The 19,432-nt window shown below is 40.0% G+C and overlaps 1 protein-coding gene across 2 annotated transcripts in view; it reads right to left on the reverse strand.

Moving 5' to 3' along the window:
• Positions 1-19,432, reverse strand: part of PLOD2 (procollagen-lysine,2-oxoglutarate 5-dioxygenase 2) — a 59,688-nt gene that overhangs the window by 12,190 nt on the left and 28,066 nt on the right. For both annotated transcript variants that reach the window (XM_034063758.1, XM_034063757.1), the window contains exons 7-10: positions 19,212-19,309; positions 15,830-15,931; positions 6,705-6,830; positions 5,818-5,939 (exon numbers count right to left, since the gene is read on the reverse strand). In XM_034063758.1, coding sequence (XP_033919649.1) covers positions 5,818-5,939; positions 6,705-6,830; positions 15,830-15,931; positions 19,212-19,309 — 448 coding nt within the window. The remainder of the gene's footprint in view (positions 1-5,817; positions 5,940-6,704; positions 6,831-15,829; positions 15,932-19,211; positions 19,310-19,432) is intronic.

Raw genomic sequence — 19,432 nt, forward strand, 5'->3', positions numbered from 1 at the left:
TTTGAAAGCATTACTGCTTTCAAATCTGATTTTAACCTCTGTAACAAAGAATATTATATATGTAAAATTATACGTAATACAGTATGTATAAATAATATACACATATTAAGTACGTGTTTATATTGTGTGTGTGTATATATATGTGTGTGTTTGTATACAGATACAAAAAATCAAGGCTACTATTCCGACAGTACTTGGACTCATTTTTTTTTCCTTATTTCTTCCTACACAGCATTGAAGAATGGATCAAACTGCAAAACTGTGGTTGAAGCATAATTCTCTATATGTTTACAGATACAAGTCACAATGTCTAATGTGAAGTTTTACCCTTGCATTTTAAAGTCACCAACAAAAACCTCTACAAAATCTTCATGTTTCAGATATACAGAATTATAACAGTTTCTGTCAAATGTAATAAAGCAAGCCTACTCTTAAGAAATTCACGCATTTTCTCTTTTAGGCTTTCAAAGTTGCCAAGTAGCTTTCCTGAGGAGATAGAAGTAATCCTGGGTATTCTCATGCTTTAAAGTATTACCTTCTTACAGTGTGTGCTAACCTCGCCAGATGCAGAAATACCAGATTACATATGAAACTACTATGCATATTCAAGTTGCAGCAAGGAACAAGTGGAAAGTGCTTTCTAGCAAAACTTACATATATAGTAACATACTTCCTAATCTAAATTGAATGTCTAAAACCTTTCATCTACTTGCTTTACACTCCACCTGCTTATAAACTAAGACCAAATGAGGAAAAGAAAGCCATTCTGGTGGCTTTCCTAACAAAAATTTAGAAGACAACTAGCGTTTTTTGTTGGAAATGTGAAACTCAGCAGATCAGTTTGAAGTATTCTGCAATCAGAGCAATGTTTAATCTTGCTTACAAACCACAAGCCCATCTAGAACAGTGACCTCATTTGAAAATGGAAAATGTCACTGCTCTTCATCAAACTTTCCACTGAGGTATTCCAAGGGTCCAGCTGCTTATAGTAGTAAGACATACAGTTTACTCACTTTCTGTACCCTTAAGTCACTTACATTTTTATTTTTAGACAGTTTTAATTTGCAATTAATGCATTTATCATTTTTATACCCCTCGCAGTTTGAAAATACAATTCTAAATGTGAACTATGAGCCCAAAGAGAAAGCACTCTACTTGACAGACCTCTGAAAGAAGAGGACTCAGATACAAGTCTGCAACACTCACTCAAAGACTGAGTGATATGGCCTGCCATTTAGGGCTACATTTTGCATCTCTCCAGATGGCCACACAGTATAAAGAAACTCTTACCAACAATCACTAAAACCAAACAAATGTAGCCACAAAACAGATAAAGCACTAATGTTTAGTTTTGCATCTTGGGCTTAAGTATTGTTACCACAGATATTACAGCCGGAAGCTACTGAAATCAGATATGGGTGGGAAAGTTGTTTTTCTTCTGCAACACTCAGAGTTCAAAATATTCCTCCTCCATCTGAGGCTGAAACCTTAAACTGCTCAGGTGTTCAGGAGAAGCAGCTCCAGAAAATCCAAGACTCCCAACAGAAATCACTTGACATCTGGGAGACAGCAATTGAATCCCTGCCTTTCCTTCAACCATAGCCAAGATACTTACCTTACTCAAAGGACTGAAACCAGTCCTCAGAGTAAGGCAAGTCTCTGGGAGCTCAGAGACAATGACTTAACATCCTCTTTCATAAAACACATAGGAGAACCCAAATTCAGCTCAAAATTCAACAGTGAGGTCAATGAACTCTGTAACTGATTCTGATCTAGCTACTGTTCTTCCCAAAACCTCTGAAAGCTTTCAATGGAGAATTTCATTAAAATATATGCATTCCCCCTAAAAGTTGAGGTAACTGTCATTTTATAAAAAGTCCAGAAAAATTCCTAACCAGTTCTATTAGTAAGAAAAAAACTAACACCCTCCATCCTCCCCCCAAACAAACAAACCCACCCTGAAGTCTGTAAGTACTGGGGGAAAAAAGATTACAGAAAACAAGCTTTCTATAAATAAAGCCACAGAGAAGTGAATGAAATAAATTCCTGTATTTCCCCATCTTCTGTTATTGCCTGAATATATTTCATATTGTTATTTTACATTTTCTGTCATAACAAATTCTGTAACAGCTGGCTGAAATCTCATCTCCAAAAAAAAGCAAACTCACAAATTTTGTTTTTTTTTTAAACAAAAAGAAACCAACAGTAAGAACTCTAGTACAGTCCTTGTAGACAAGCTAGGGAGGGAGGGAACACGACATGGAAATGCTATTTTAGGGTTTCAAGTGATGTACAAGCAGAGATAATACTCAGACGACATGCAACTAAACTTTCCTTCTCTTTACACTGCTTTATTTTCATTCCTTTTTATTATGTTTCAGCCCACAGTGACAAAAGCATTGCACTCCTGGTTGCCAATATTATTGAATTGCAAGCTAAAATGCTAAGTTTTAAATTAAAATCACTGTTAATGGTAAACGAAAATGTTAGGTTATAAGTTGGGACCACTCTGCTGAGAGCAAAAGGTGCCGGTATGGCCTTGGGGTACATATAAAACAAGGGTAGCCCCTGAAGAAATGAGTGACCAAGACAGATAGGACCAGTTTTTCAATATAGAAAAAAAATCAGAACTGACCTAAAACATGGGCGCAGTTGTTAAGTAATTCTTAAGTCTTTTGTAAATGTGCAAGCAGAGGTCAACCAGTGGATACAGTGAGGGAGACAGTCCTAACCACCAGAGACCCCTCAAGACCACCACTCAGCAAGGAAGAGCATGAGTAATTAAAATGCAGATATAATTAGTTCCAGGAAATCTAGTGAATATGTAAAGCATCTCCCAAAAAGGTTGTAAATATGTGTAAGTTGCTGGATATATGGATGCTGCTTGTAGACTCCAAGTGGCTCATCTTTGCAAAATTATTTGCATGTGTGCCCAGCACGGCAAAAAGGAATGCCTGCTTTCTAAACTCCTTTCTAAAAATCAAGTCTTAGACAGTTTCTCTGACCATCTTTTGCAGTAACAGAATCATAAGTTTTTGCTGACTGCACAATTTTGAGTCCTTTCCAATGCTATCCCTATCCAACTTTCACAAGTGCAGGAGCTTTCCATGTCAAGGCAAAGCAAGAAAGTAAATGCTTAAATTATTCTTTGTGTGAATGAGAAAAGTAGACAGAGGCTTGCTGCATGGCTATGGGTGAAATTAAAAAAAAAAAAAAGTTATTTTCTCACATTTATGTTGACATCAAAGAGTCTCATTTACTGAGAACCTCACTGTGATTTGTTACCGCTTTTTACTGAGCCAAAATGGAGAGGGACAGGGAGGAAAGAGGCAAGAAGAAAGAAAACTGACCCAACAGCATTATGTACTCAGAAGTATTCTTCTGGAAATAAAACAGGCCTTCAATGCCTACAAGTTGAGTTTTGGCTTTTTTTCTCTCTCAGCCTGTTTTGCTGCTTCAGATAAACTGCAAATTAACAGAGAAATGCTAAAATCAGCTAATTTGGAGAAAGAAGGAAAGCAAGTGTTTGAGGCAGATGGAACAAAACTATCAGTCAATAATGTAGATAGGGGCAGGAGAAAATTAATCAGAAGACTGAATATATCAATCTTGGCACATCAAACCATTAAACAGCTTTGAAGAATCACTCTTTACAAGTTGTTCCAATCACAGTATTAGTGAGAAACAAATTAGGTTATTACATTGGAAGCAAGCCGAAGGGTTGAAAGCTTTTGCCATGAATATCCTGTACTTCTGTTCCAGAGAAGTTTGTAATGTTCACAAAAGCTGCCAAGCACAACAGTAGTGCAAAGGAAACAGCAGATGAACTCAATCCGCTTCAGTCAAATTGAAAGGAGCTATCAATCTATATCCACATTGTTCACATCGAAGATCCTACTACTAACACATACTTTCTAGACAAATCAGTATTTTGGCAAGATCTGATTCCACATGTGTCGTACATAATGTATAAAGAAAACATGAGGTATCTCTTTAAGACAGAATCTTTATTAAAGAATCCTTTTAAAGCAGGAGCAGTATGGGTCAAATTATACCCAGACAATGGATAGCAAATCACAGTGTAGTGTATCCAGTGGAACACAAGTGTGATTATCTCCTGCCTTATGAAACAGAATTTGAAATTATTTTGTGCAAATATACATTGAAATTACTAATTTTTATCCACAGTTCAAAGATACAACATATCAAAACCTGTAATGTCTTAAAATCAGTAGGCTCTATCAAAATATGACAGGTTTAAAGATCTTTGGATGACATTTAGCAACAGCATAGAAATTAATTACACTAACGATTATGCCTTATGCTGTCTATATAACAAAGACAAAGACAAAAAGGCAACTCCAGAAATTCCACCTTAATTACATGTAACATATACTACTACAAAAAGTTTGAAAAGATGGTACATTTGCTCTAGAGATTATTAGAAACAAAGAAAGAATGATTTATAAATACGTGAATGGCTGCCTACACTAACACAGCCAAATATAAGTTTCCCAGTGGCTTCAGCACAACAAAATCCCATTCAAATGAATTTTGATGAACATCATGGGGAATCAGGACTAGACGTTTATTTTTTTGACTGATGCCATGAACACCCTATGCTATGCTCTTAACCTCTTAATATAAAAGAAAAGGGCCTTTTGAAATTAAATTCTTCACTCTGACACTCACGGTACATTTGGGAGAAAAGAGAGTGGAAGAATTATGTGAGAATGAAGCCTGCTCAAAAGTCACAAGCAAGGTCTTCGTGGTCTGTAAAACTCCACAGTCTGATGGATATACTGGAAGAACCATGATCAACTCTGGTAGTAGCCAGCCCTACAGCCACTAGAGACGCTTTAGACAGGCAATCTGACACAGGCTATATACGCCTATGTTCTGATTAAGCCTGGCAAGTGTAAGGTATAAAAGATAAAAAAGGCAAGACTAAAGATAAGATCAAGTCAGTTGCCTTTGCAAGTCCTTTCTTCCCCCACCCTCCAGAAAGCAGAAACTTCCAAAGGATATTCCTGTCTCCTTGAGCTGCAGAGAGAAATACAATTCTCTCCTGTACATTCAGATCAAGCTTTAACCATGTTTTTACTGAAATGCAGTATCATTACAAAAATCCCAAAGTGAAAACAAAACAAAAAACAAAGGAGGGACTAGGACAACAACTGCGCAATTGTTAAATGCATGTTCAATGCAAGAGGTACTTCTGTGAAATCTGAAATCACTCTGTGAGATGAGTTAATTTGAAAAGGTTTTGGATAAAAAAATAAAACACATTTCAATACTTTTTTTCAGAATATACATTGCAATTAGGATTTCTATTTCCATTTGCACACACATTCTTTTTTAAATTACTGCTACATACAATTTTCTGCACATATCTCATAAAAGTTTATTGTATCGTACCATCTATTTAATTTCAATAGCATTCTTAAAAAAAACTTGACAGTTTATGCTCATATTTTAATATCCATGTTTAACTATAATGTAAAAATAACCTGACACACCTTATTTCTTGGTAGCCTACTACTGTCTGTGCCTTCACTAAAAGACAAATGACAGACCATTGAAGTAGTCCAAATCAGAGATGTTTTCACAATGGCCAACAGCTTTTCACGTTAGACAGAAACCATAAAATACTCAACAGTCCATATCTTGTATCTAGGTCTTGTTCAACCACAAAAGCTCCCACTTTTGTATCTTAAGATGCAAAGTTGTTAGTGGTTAAGAGGCAAACAATATATACAAGATGAAAAAGATGTTAATGTATGCATCATTATAACAGATGTATCAATTAGTATTTACATTCCCATGTTCCGGGCTTCTGCTTGACTGAGATTTTCTTCAGGTCCAACAATTTTTATATTTTTGATGATGTTCTTGGCTTTTTCCCAGAATTTCTTGATGTGCTTTTCATGGTAAACCTCCTGAAATTATGTTAACATTGTTTACAATGAAAAGTACAAGTTGCAGTGAAATCATAAACATAGTGTCCAAGAGCACATTGTATTCTATCCTGAACAAACAGATGGCAAACAGTATTTGAAGATATTTCAATATATGTAATTAAAATTAAGCTTATGTCCAAAATTTCAGAAAAATAACCCAACCCATCAGCAATGTGAATCAAAGCTGTACTTCCAGACCAATGATGCAGGGTTCACAGGCTGTTTATGCAACATTTTTTCAAGATACTTATTTTACAATCTTCAGAACCTATCCTACAACCTCAGTGGCACACAGGAGGTTTTTACACCAGTCCAGAAAGGCACAGGGGTATCAATAAGCAAATCCAATGTCAATTACCATATAACAGTCATTAGCAATATGCTATGCGACCTTTGGTCAGTCCTTAAGTGGTCAGGCAGTTGACCTAGATGATCTTTGTAGGTCCCTTCCAATTGGAACTATCTCATTCTTATCCTATCCTACTTGTTTTGAGTCAATCAGTACTTCTCCCAGAAGGACACTTTTACATACAATCTTTTTCGTTAGTAAAAGAGAAAGAATCTATGCAGTTTCTTTAAACAGATTTCAGCAAGCACTGCCAGAATTTGTGTATTTTTTCCACTTCTGCATAGTAAACTCTGAAAGATCCTCTCTTCTTATGCAGTTTATATTTCTTCACACACTTTTATTTATACCATAATTTCCAAACTTCAAGCTTTGCAGAATGGTAACATCATACTTACATTATTATGAATGAAGATACTGAGTGCCTCCTTTGGGTAATCCAGAGTCAAAAGTCTGTCTAAAAATTTAGGTAGGAAAGGAGTGGGTTGTTCAATGAAAACACCAATTTTTACTCTTGGATAGTCCTTAAAAAAAAAGAAAAAGAAAAAATTTGGCACAACCTGTAAGACTTGACTCTTTCTAAGATTTGTCATAATAAAAAGTAATTAATGTCATGCTGTACTAACTTAGGCCACACAGCTTTGAAACAGTTAAAACCAACTAGCTCAAAAATGCTGTGCCTTTTCTTTAGTTTTACTGACTTCAGTAAACAAGCAAATTGATTCATTATTGCTAAAAAACTCTGAATTCCAGTAACAGAAACCAGAAGTAGAAAACAGCGTCTCATGTTTTTAAAAATTCTTATATTAAAAATTATTAAAATGACAAAAAAATGTATTTAAGTAAATATGCCTAGAACAGCAAGGCAGATTAATTTTTTGAAAGCATTCCTATATTTTCTTGCAAATGTAACATACATACCTAAGACCACATTTTTAAAAATAGTTTGAGGATAAATACCACAAAATATTGTGTTGTCCAACCTGGAGAAGGCTCCAGGGAGACCATATCCTTTGGCACCTAAAGGGGGCCTAGACGCAGGCTGGAAAGGGAATTTTTACAAGGACATGTAGGGATAGGACAAGGAGCAATGGCTTTAAACTGGAAAAAAAACTAGATTTAGATTAGATATAAGCCTTAGATATAAGGAAGAAGTTCCTTACTATGAGGGTGGTGAGACACTGGCACAGATTGCCCAGAGCAGCTTTGGCTGCCCCATCCTTGGCAGTGCTCAAGGCCAGGCTGGAAGGGGCTCTGAGCAGTCTAATGTTGTGGGAGGTGTCCCTGTCCATGGCAGGAAGGTTAGAACTAGATGTTCTGTAAGATCCCTTCCAACCTGAACCATTCTATGAGGTATCTGTACTTTAAGCCAAAGACCACAATATCTTTCTATACACTTACATTCATTATTTCCCCCTGACCATTACAAGCGGTCTGAGTAACTTCCCGACTCACTGACTTTAATCAAGGCCTTTGATGAATTAACTAGAGCTTCTTTCTTTGCATCCAAGGATACTGAAGTTTCATCCACTTTATTTTAATGTGAATTCATGTGTTTTGAAAAGTGGTATTAATTCACGGTTTGTATGTGCTTGATATAGGGATCATGACCACTAAAACAAACCTAGACAGCACTTCTGTTTATTCTTAACAGTATTACATTATGCCAAAGAAATTTAACTTTCAAAGGCTTCACTCCTACAAAAAGAAATGCACTGCTTGAACAAAAAAATTTTCCACTTCTAAAACACTTGGTATAAATGTCTAGCTCAGAGAGAAATATGAGTATAAAAGGCTGCAAGTTAGCTTTCCTTAAGCAAGCCAACAGCCACTTGAAAAGTGTCTGGATAAGCCATCAGTGCTTGTTGAGATTTCACAGTGTCACTGTCTATATCGGAAATCCAGAAATATACTGGCAAGTGCATCAGATCAGAAACATTAGGCACCATTGTTTACCCTGACTACCTCTGCTTCACAATTTCATTTGCGAACCTAATATGTACTCATGCAGATAGCCCAGTAAGTTCAAAATAGCTGATAAAGACAAGTACACTGAAGTGTCTTGAAAAAAAAAAAACCAATTGCAGTATTCTCTGGCAAATATGCCAGCAAGGCCAGTGTCATGGTAACTGGTACCACTGATTCTGGGTAACGAGAAAAGCAGCACATGCGATTGGGCTTACTGAGCTGAACATGCACATGTGCTACCAATACTAAAACTGCTGCAATAATTTATTTTGCATATTTCTATAATTCTAAGCCATTTTCCCCTTATTCTCTAGGATAAAGAGAAGCAAATTCTGGCTGGATCTGCAAAGATTATACGGACAATCAGGGATTAGTATCACTCCTTCAGTACACCAAAATGTGAACCACTTGGCTCTACACTAAAAAACCAGCACATCTTACCCCTCTTCAGCCCACTTTAGCCCACTTCATGTCTCTCTAGACCACTTCAGCACAGTTAAGTGCAATTTAGCACAGTCCAGCCTGGTTTAGCCCAATGCAGCACAGACCAGTACAGTTCAGCCCAGTTTAGCACTTTCCAGGCAATGTAGCACACTTTAGGCCAGCTCAGTCCAGCCCAGTTTAGCCCAGTCCAGCCTATCCCATGCCCAATTTAACCCAGTTCAGCACAGTTTACAGCCCAGCCCAGACAAGTTTAGAACAATTAGATCAGGTTTAGCACAATTCAGACCGGTTTAGCTCAGCTCAGGCCAGCCAAGACCTGTTCAGATGATTCAAGCATACTTTACGCCATTTCAGCTCAACTCAACCCCGTTTAGCCTAGTTCAGACTAGCCCAGCAAAATTTAGTCCAATGCAGCTCAGTCCAGGCCCATTTAGACAAGTTCACAACTGTCCAGCCCCGTTCAGACCAGTTTACCCCACTTTCTCCAAGGCCAGCCCAGTTAACTCCACTCCAGCCCACTTTAGACCAGTTCAGCCCAGTTTAGATTAGTTTGGCCCACTCCAGCCCACTTCAGCCTACTTTGGCCTAGTTCAACACATTTTACCCCAGTTTGGCCCACTTCAGCCAGGTTTAGAGGGATTCAGCCCAGTCCATACCTGTTTAGCCCTTCCCAGACCAACCCAGTCCATTTTAGCCCTGCCCAGTCCATCTTAGTTCAGCCAAATTAACCAATTCAGCACGGTTTAGCCTGGTTCAGACCACTTCAGCCTAGTTCAGCTCCATTTATACCAGTTTAACACAGTTTACCCCACTTCACCCCAGTCCAGACCAGTTCAGACCTCCCAAGCAAAGCCCAGCTCAGTTTAACCCAGTTCAGAACACTTCAGCCCTCTTCAGACAACTCCAGTGGCGTTTCCAGTTTAGCCATGTTCAGTCAAGCCCAGCCCAGAGCGATTTAGCCCACTTCAGCACAGTTTAGACTTCCCCAGCCCAGTTTAGACCAGTATAGCCCAGCCCAGCCTCCTTTAGCCCTGTGAAGCTTTCTTTGGCCCAATTAACACCAGTCCAGCACAATTAAGCCCAGCCAACAACAGTTTAGCCCAGTCCAGCACATTTTAGCCCAGTTCAAACCTGTCCAGCCCACTTTATCCCAGTCCAGACAAATTAAGCCCAGCCAAGAACAGTTCAGCCTATTTGAGCCCAGCTGAGCTCAGTCCAGCCCAGCACAGCTCAGTTTAGCACAGATTAGCCCAGCTCAGACCAGACCAGTCTAGCCCACTTAAGGACAGTTCATTTAGCCCAGTCCAGACAAGTTTAGCCCAGTTCAGCCCATTTTAGACTTGTCCAGCCAAGCTCAAACAGGTCCAGCCCACTTCAGCTCAATGAAGCCAAGGCCAGCCCAGTTTAGTCCACTCCAGTCAACTTTAACCCAGTACAACCCATTTTAGCCCAATATTGCCCACCCCAGTTTAGCTTACTCCAGCCCAGCTCACAACAGTCCACGTCATTTTACCCCTGCCCAGCCTGGTATACACCAGCCCAGCCCGGTTTACACCAGCCCAGTCCAAACCAGCCCACTTTAGCCCACTGCACATCACTACAGCCCACTTGATCTCAGTTCAGACACTTTACCCCACTTCAGCCCAGCCCACTTTAGCCCTGTCCACCCCATTCCAGCTCATCCCAGCCCGCTTAGCCCAGCTCATCCCAGCGCAGCCAAATTTAGCACAGTCCATTCCAGCTTAGCCCAGCCCAGCCCAGTTTAGCCCAATTCAGCCCACTTCAGCCCTGTCCACACCAATTTAGCCCCACACAGCCCAGTTCTGCCCACTTCAGCCAAGTTCAGACCAATTCAGACTTATCCAGACAAATTTATCACAGTTCAGCAGGCTTTAGCCCACTTCAAGCTCAAGAGGTGTGACCGATGCAAAAAATTAGAGTAAAAATTCCTCCAAACTGCACCCCCTCAAAACAGAAAGTCCTCTGCTACACCTCCCATCTCTGCTTCATCCTTGCAGGGATACCCCTCTGATGCATCTCCCACTGCATTTCCTTGAAGAAGAGAGCTCATCAATCTAGACCCTGATTCACCAGACTATAAAAAGTTGTCACTGCATAACCTGAAACTAAGTCACAATGAACAATTTTAATAACCAGCATTTTGAGTATATGAAATCAGAAGTTTTGGTTCTTCCCAAAATACTTCAGAAATACCCAGTCTGCACCAGGATGTTATTTTTTTAAAACTGATTTTCTCATTTTCACTAAGGTCATACATTTTTGCCTTTTAAAGTTTACTTTTTCACAAGCAGTAGTTAAACATACAACATTTCTTTGGAAGAAATAGAGGACAATGTCTCAGTACAACTACAAAGAGCAAACTCCAGGAACTTTTGGCACAAGAGTTGCCAGTGAAGCAAGAAGATGAGCAAGGTCATCCTTTCCAGCCACACCAGAAAGTCTCCACATCAGTAACAAGCATTAGGATTTAAGATATGCCTCTCAGGAGATTAAGTCAAATTTAATTTGGGTTTTTTTGAAAACAAACAAACAAAAAACGGGAAAAAAAATGAAAAACACAAAACCACAAAAGAAACACCTTAAGTAATAAAAATTTACACTTACTGAGTCAACATGAATTCCTCAATTTATTTTTCATTACTATGTTTTGACCTGGACTAATTTGGGGGTGGCACAGGCTGCAGACATTAAGAGAAGACAACAGTTACTGAGCATTTCCATATCCCAGCCGTGTCCTGCTTCTGTAGACAGGACAAGGACTGAGCAAAAGACTGTGTACATGGCACTCTGCTCCTTCACAAGTAAACCAGTGAAATGCTTAACTTTTAATAAGCCACAATCCCAGCATCTCACACTGATTCAGGTTGTGCTTTGGCCTCTTCTGCTTATCCATCACAAACCAAACTACATAATCCATGGCAATGGTTCCATCCATCTCTGCCTTGCATACACCTACCCCTGACCTTCACAGAAGAAAGGATATCCCTATGCCTATGATGTAAAGCAGTATTATTTTAGCTACAGTAGAGCTTATCTGTTTTATACTGGCTCAAGTCAAGGTGTATAGGTAAGCCCAGCCCAAAACACTGACTCTGTAACACCTATGATAAAGACAAGGACCAATTCATACCAGCATTCAACAAAAGGGACTCAAAGCCAAAAAAAAAATAGATGGTAGCAACTAATCCAATTCTCTACTTGCTTATGAAAAGAATAAGCAAAACCCTAAGATACAGAATCATAAAATTATAGTTAGGGTTGGAAAGGACCTTAAGGTCATCTAGTTCCAACCCCCCTGCCATGGGCAGGGACACCTCACACTACAGCATGCCATGCAAGGCTTCTTCCAACCTGGCCTTGAACACTGCCAGGGATGGAGCATTTAATACTTCTTTGGGCAACCCATTCCAGTACCTCACCACTTTCACAGTAAAGAACTTCTTTATATGCAATCTAAACTTCACCTGTTTAAGTTTTAACACACTACCCCTTGTCCTATCACTACAGTCCCTAATGAAGAGTCCCTCTCTGGCATTCTTGTAGGTCCTCTTCATATATCAGAAGGCTGCTATGAGGTTGGGGCTGAACAGCCCCAACTTTCTCAGCCTGTCTTCATATGAAAGGTGCTCCAGTCCCCTGAGCATCCTCGTGGCCCTCCCCTGGACTTGTTCCAACAGTACCGTGTCCTTTTTATGTTGAGGGCACCAGAACTGCACACAATACTCCAAGTGAGGTCTCATGAGAGCAGAGTGGAGGGACAGGACCACCTCCTTCGACCTGCTGCTGGTTGGCTTTCTTTTGATGCTGCCCAGGATACGGTTGGCTTTCTGGGCTGCCACCTCATGTTCAGATTCTCATCAATCAACACCCCCAAGTCCTTCTCCTCAGGGCTGCTCTGAATCTCTTCTCTGCACAACCTGTAGCTGTGCCTGGAATTGCCCCAACCCAGGTGTAGGACCTTGCACTTGGCTTGACTGAACTTCATGAGGTTGGCATCAGCCCACCTCACAAGTGCGTCGAGGTCCCTCTGGATGGCATTCCTTCCCTCTAGCGTATCAACAGAACCACACAGCTTGGTGTCATCGGCAAACTTGCTCAATTCCATTGTCCATGTCACCAACAAAGATGCTGAACAAGACCGGTCCAAACACCAGTCCAAGGAACACCATTCATTACTGACCTCCAGCTGGAGATTGAGCCATTGACCACAATTCTTTGCATGGGGACATCCAGCCAGTTCTTCATCCACCAAATGGTCTATCCACCAAACTTATGTTTCTCCAATTTAAAGACATGGGTGTCTTGCGGGATAGTGTCAAACGCTTTGCACAAGTCCAGATAGATGGAGTCAACTGTTTTGCCCCTATCCATCAGTCCTGTAGCCCCATCATAGAAGGCCATCAAATTGGTCAGACAGGATTTCCTCTTAGTGAAGCCATGCTGGCTGTCACCAAGCACCTTGTTGTTTTTCATGTGCTCTAGCATGCCTTCCAGGAGAATCTTCTCTAAGATTTTGCCAGGCACAGAGGTGAGACTGACTGGTCTGTAGTTTCCTGGGTCTTCCATTTTCCCCTTCTTGAAAACAGAGGTTATATTTCCCTTTTTCCAGACATCACTAACTTCACCCGACTGCCATGATTTCTGAAATATGATGGGTGACTCTGTGCCTTTCAAAGCAGTCACCCACTACTATGACACACCGCTTTCTCCTGGAAGCACTAGTAGTGATCAACTTTACTGTTGCTGGGGAAAAAGTTTGCTGGTTGTTCATTTGGTGTGGTGGCTCCTTCCTCATTAGCCCTCTGCAGAACTGTAAAGCAGTTCATGGGGACATTGGATTTTGGAGTAAGCCCCTTGCCTTTAATTGTCCTTTTACTCCTTTGTGGTTTTTTTTTCTTACTAGCTCCCAGCTTCCTGCATTAATGCCCTCCTTCTTTTCTGTATGTGTTATGGTGAATGCTTGTGGCCCCTGCACAGTTTGGGCCTGGAGCAAGCAGTCCTGTTCCCTCTCAGCTTCCCCTGACATCTTTTAGCCTACTGACAACTCTCCTCCAGCTCAGCCCCAGCTGCAGGGAGACCTCCATCAGCACTCACCAAGTGCAGCCCTGCCCATTGGGCACCCTCCCCTCACCAGACCGGTGCAGGCACTCTCTACACCCCGAGCTCTGTGATGCAGCCTCCCCTCTCATCAGCTCTGGTGCAGACGCTGCCACCACAGGGGCAGCCAGAGCAGAGCTCCCAGGCTGGTCCCTGGCCCTGACCCCAGTGCTCACCATCCCACTCGCTGCCCACTCTCCCTGCCCTCCCCTGGCTGCCGCACCTCACACCTCTCTCATTGCCATGCTCTCTGGGGTGAGTTTTACCCACTCAGGGCAGTGCTGTCCCCTCTGCCACCACCCCCTGCAAGTCCCTGATCCCCTCAGCGGAGCTGCCAGATCCCGGGCAAGGCCTGGCGAGGGCTGGAGGCTCCCCCTGTGGCTCAGGCTGCTCAGAACTGAGGCTCCTGGCCGCGGGGTCTCCCCTCACTCTGGTGTTGAAGGCTCCTCTCTGGAGATACCTCGACTAATGAGGTGTACAAATGCAGATATGGGTGTATCAATGCAGAAAGTTAAATAAAACAGTATGGTAATAATTATTAGAGGCACAGAGCTAGTATTGCTCTTCTCACTGAAGATTTCTTGTTAAGAACTATCCAGGCCTGAACAGAAAGCACGTTCAGAAAATTAATACTGCCTGTACTTAAAAATGCCTAAAGTAAACACTTTCACTGAGGCCAAGGAAAAGTCTCTTATTTCTGATGGTAGAGGGAGTGAGGCATGAAGTCCAAGGAACGAATTACTGTCAGGAATACACATTCCAAATAGATGTACATAAACTATAGGAAGCTATCCAGTAAATCACTGCAAATTACTCTCTATTACCAGCTTTAGTATTTAACTGCTCCCCAGTCATGTTTTAATTACCAACACCATGAGGAAATACAGAGTTTGTTTCCCTCAGGTAAATGTTATGCTGGGGGTGCAAACATTATTTCAGTACAGCACTGCATGAATATTGTATGTTCAAAGCAAAATTAAAAACAAATAATCCGAAAGTTACTACAATTCCAGCAATAACTTTTAAATTTATGTTCTAGTCCATAAGCTACTTACGGTCCAGAAATTCTTTGACTTTACCCTTTCATTGCAAAGATAAGCTACTACTCATTTCATGCTATCCTCGACTCTACCTTAAGACCTGTTTGCATTCAAATCTTCAATACAGAACAGAAATTAAACAGCTGCTAGAAACAGCCTCTTGAAAATAATCAGAGTATTCTTTTAAGTACAAGCCTTACATTTATACATGGTTATTTACTCTGCCTAATATTTATTGAGTACAAGCTGAAATATTCATAAAGACACTAAAGACATCATGCTTAGTGCCAAAGAACCAAAGTTCCCAAATATACACACACCATATGTACATGTATGTTTGTCCTATAAGAATTCTGAAGGCTGAATTAATATACGATCTTAAATGCATCCATTTTATTCTACATAAATACATTTGTATATACAATACAGGTATCTGTTCCATTCCTTATGAAGAAAAGTAGATCTTTTAGAAAATAGTAACTTCAGCCATGTTACAGTTAACTATTAACTTCTATTTGTAAAATATTGTTAAACCAATGCATATGACACATATCAAATTTTTTGTAGGTCTGCAGTTAAAAAATCCGGAATATCTAAAGTTTTCCTACCTCCCAAAAAAATCTAATTACTCGCTTCAATCTTGCACAATTTAAAAAGTTATTCATTTACCCCTAGTGAACAGAGGTAAGGATCTGGAGGCTTTTGGTGATGGGATCATCTGCCATTATACTGGGGAAGCCCATATCAAACTGCGTGCATAAAATCATTTCTAAAAGTACTGGTATTTCCAGTACATTAAAATTCCATCCTTATAGTTTCATATAGCAGTAAAAATATTCTGATGATTCTGCAAAACATAATACTGCATACTGAAGCCACTTTGCCTCAGAAATCACTATACACCTATCAAATGCATTCAAAAGGGATTTTGTTTTAGTGAAAATTATTCTTACCGTTACTGTTGACAGGTCTAGTAAGTCTAAATCACAAATACTGCAACCAGTTTCCCGTGTCCAAGCGTTAGGAATATAGTTTCCCAAATAATTCAAGTGTATCTGGCAAATAAATGAAAGATTCAGATCAACTAAAGGTGCATGCACATGGTGATTTATTGAAAGAGTTCATGCCTACTCACTGAATCTCTTACACATAAAAGCAATTGATTGTTTTGGCTTGTGAAATTTAAGATAAAAAAAAAACAGAAACAAAAATAAACAACCCTAGAAAAACCAACAACAAATAAGCATATAAAATTAGGTGCTAGGAGACTTTCTTCTTTTACTTACAAAACAAAAACTATATTCTCCTAGCATCTAAATTTATTGCTTCAGTTAAACCAGAAATTTATTGCAAGTATAACTACCACTAACTAAACGCTTGTATGACTTCCAAGACACAGACTACAGATCATTCAGCTCTCAAAAGCCGCTAGGCATAATTTCAAGGAGAAATTCTTTTCCCAAAGCCGAGAATCATCAACACTTTACACAAAACACAGACATATGAAAAACACATAGAAAAATGCAGAAGACAGATGCCCAGATGATGCATTTTTGACAAGCCATGTCAAGATTCAGAAGCCAACCAGGGGTATATATTTTAAAGCAGCATCTAGCTTTTTCACACATTTTGATCTGGCACTGAACGAAGTATGTACTTTTTTTGTTGATGGGCTGCCTGGGCTGCCCTGTCCTCCTGGATTCCATAGAAAAGTTTGCGCAGAACTTCACTCCCCTCTACTGCCATTTGCAATGGTTAAAGGATCTCTTCTGCCAGGGAAAGGCTGTCTGAGGGAAGGCTACTATTCATTCCTGCTCTACTGCCCTCAAAAAAAATGGAAGGATAAAGTACAGTTTTGCATAGAAAACACATTCCAGTCCAGTACTCAATTTGCATTTTATCACAGTCTGGGTGCTCACTCACACATACTGAAAATCATTCTAGACATTATAAACAGAATTGCTGGAACTTATTTCGTAAACTCCATAAAAATAAGTGTTCCACAAAAAAGCCATTGAACTTGAGGAAAAAGAAAAGAATAAAAATATTGCATGTTGGGATAGTTTAGTATCCATTTCAAATAAATGTCTCTGACCAATGCTATTTAGTCATCTGTAAATTGAAGATAGTAAATACAAAAGAGAAAGTTCTTATAAACGAAAAACTTGGAGTTAATTTTGGGAATTACTTTAATGCTACTTTATTTACCAACTAGAGAAAACTTTTTCCAAACCTATTATACTATTTTCCTCTTAATTCTATGTTTAAAACAGAATAATCTAATCATGATGACAAAATTATATATATAGCAAGAGTTCCCTCTTTGTTTTAAAAACATGAATATATGCAGAAATGGAGTTTTATTTAATGCAGCGTAACTCATGGACTAGTATAAGGAGTTCCAACCTAAACTGCTTACCCAGTACCTTTCTTTTCATTGGCAAAGTGTCAGCAAAGCCAGTGATGATAGATAACTTGAGAATTGAGGCAAAAATAACTACAGCAACATGGAAGAAACCGATCATACATTTCACCACTACTGAGTAGTTGTAAGCCGAACAGATAAAGGCATCATTATACTCTCTAATTCCAGAGATGAAATACAGTGCAAAAAAAAACTATGAAGCAGCAGTCATTGGGATATTAATGAGTTTTAAACTTTATTTCATTCTCCTGGGTGAGAAGAACTTTTCTCTCTGAAAATGAGGAGCTACAGTAAGGAACATGTATTCAGAAGAAGTAAGGAAGTACCATTCCCAATCCTTCATCCAACAGAGGCTATTACAAATTATACACCTTTACACTTCTTTGCCATATAATAATTGTGCTAGTTGCTCTGGACTACTGAATCCTTACACATGCACAGAATCTGTCAGAACAGCTACTTCACAGGGCAGATGGTGCTCTACCGCGAAACCAAAATTCATGAGTCATGGGTGTATTGCGAGCAGTGATCAATGACACTGAAGATGCAAAAAGCCAGCCACAGGTGTGTATATACATTACACTTTGTTTTCACAGTTCGTTGTTTTTTTTGCCTACATGCAATTTCTAACTATGTGTATACAAACACACACCAACGTCTGTGGTAAAATCAGATGTGCTACTGTTTCATGCCCCAGCCTGTCATTCTTGGTTAGATTTTTCTCCCCCTAAAAACCTATTCTTCCAATTAGTGTTTAATAACCAGATAAACATTCTTCACTAGCTTCAAAAAATGTTTTGTGACAGTGAACATGCTAACAGAGGCTTACTCTTTTCTAATATCCCATGCTACAATGAATTTGGGAGCAGAATGAACTGTTTCAGCATGGTATCAAGTTACAACACAACATCCTTGTCTCTAAACTAGAGAGACAAGGATCTGATACATACACCACTCACTGTATAAGAAACTGGCTAGATGGCTGCACTCAAAGAGTTGTGGTTAATGGCCTTATGTCTGGGTGGAAACAAGTGATGAGTGGCATTCCTCAGGGGTCACTGCTGGGACCAGCACAGTTCAACATCTTTGTCCGTGACATGGACAGTGGGATTGAGTGCACCCTCAGCAAAGCTGCTGATGACAGCAAGCTGTGTGGTGCAGTCAACATGCTGGAGGGAAGGGATGCTATCCAAAGAGACCTTGACATGCTTGAGAGATGAGCCAGTACAAACCTCATGAAGTTCAATAAAGCCAAATGCAAGGTCCTGTATGTGGGCTTGAGTAATCCCAAGCAAAAATACAGGCTGGGTGGAGAATGAACTGAGAGCTGCCCTGCGGAGAAGGACTTGGGGTGTTGGTCAGTGAGAAGCTCAATATGATCTGGCAATGTGCACTTGCAGCCCAGAAAGCCAACCATATGTTGGGCTGCATCAAAAGCATAACCAGCAGGTCAAGAGAAGCGATTCTCCTCCTCTACCCCACTGTTGTGAGACCCCATCTGGAGTCCTGCATTCAGCTCTGGGGCCCCAACATAACAGGAACACAGACTGGTTGGAGCAAGTTCAGAGAAGGGCAACAAACATGATCAGAAAGCTGGAGCACCTCTCCTACAGAGACAGGCTGAGATAGTTGGGCCCATTCAGCCTACAGAAGAGAAGGCTCTGGGAAGACTTTAGAGCAGCCTTCCAGTGCCTAAAGGGACCTACAAGATGCAGAATGATACAGTGACAGCAGAATAACATGATGGAGAAAGCTATCGGAATGGGGGGTTTACCCTTGAAATTCTTATTGACATCAACTGGAAATGAGCAGTGGTGGTGTGCTATGATTGTTTCAGACTCTTCCATCATTATTTATTTCTCTATTAAAGTTGCCATCTTTGCACAGAAGTAAAACAAATTGTCACTCACTTTAGTTGGACCATTTCCATGGATAGTGATTGGTAATGTGTCGTACACTGAATTCCTTGCTCTTACTTTTCCTTCTTCAAACTTCAAAAGGACTTCATCTGCAAATCACACATCATAGAGTAATAATAGTTTATAACCAAAAGCTATAGTTTCAGAGTTTAGTTCTTGATGATACAATATACTTTGGTGTTATCACTGTCAATGTTATTTATTTGGAAGCT

This window comes from Melopsittacus undulatus, chromosome 6, assembly GCF_012275295.1.
Source record: "Melopsittacus undulatus isolate bMelUnd1 chromosome 6, bMelUnd1.mat.Z, whole genome shotgun sequence".
NCBI lineage: Eukaryota > Metazoa > Chordata > Aves > Psittaciformes > Psittaculidae > Melopsittacus > Melopsittacus undulatus.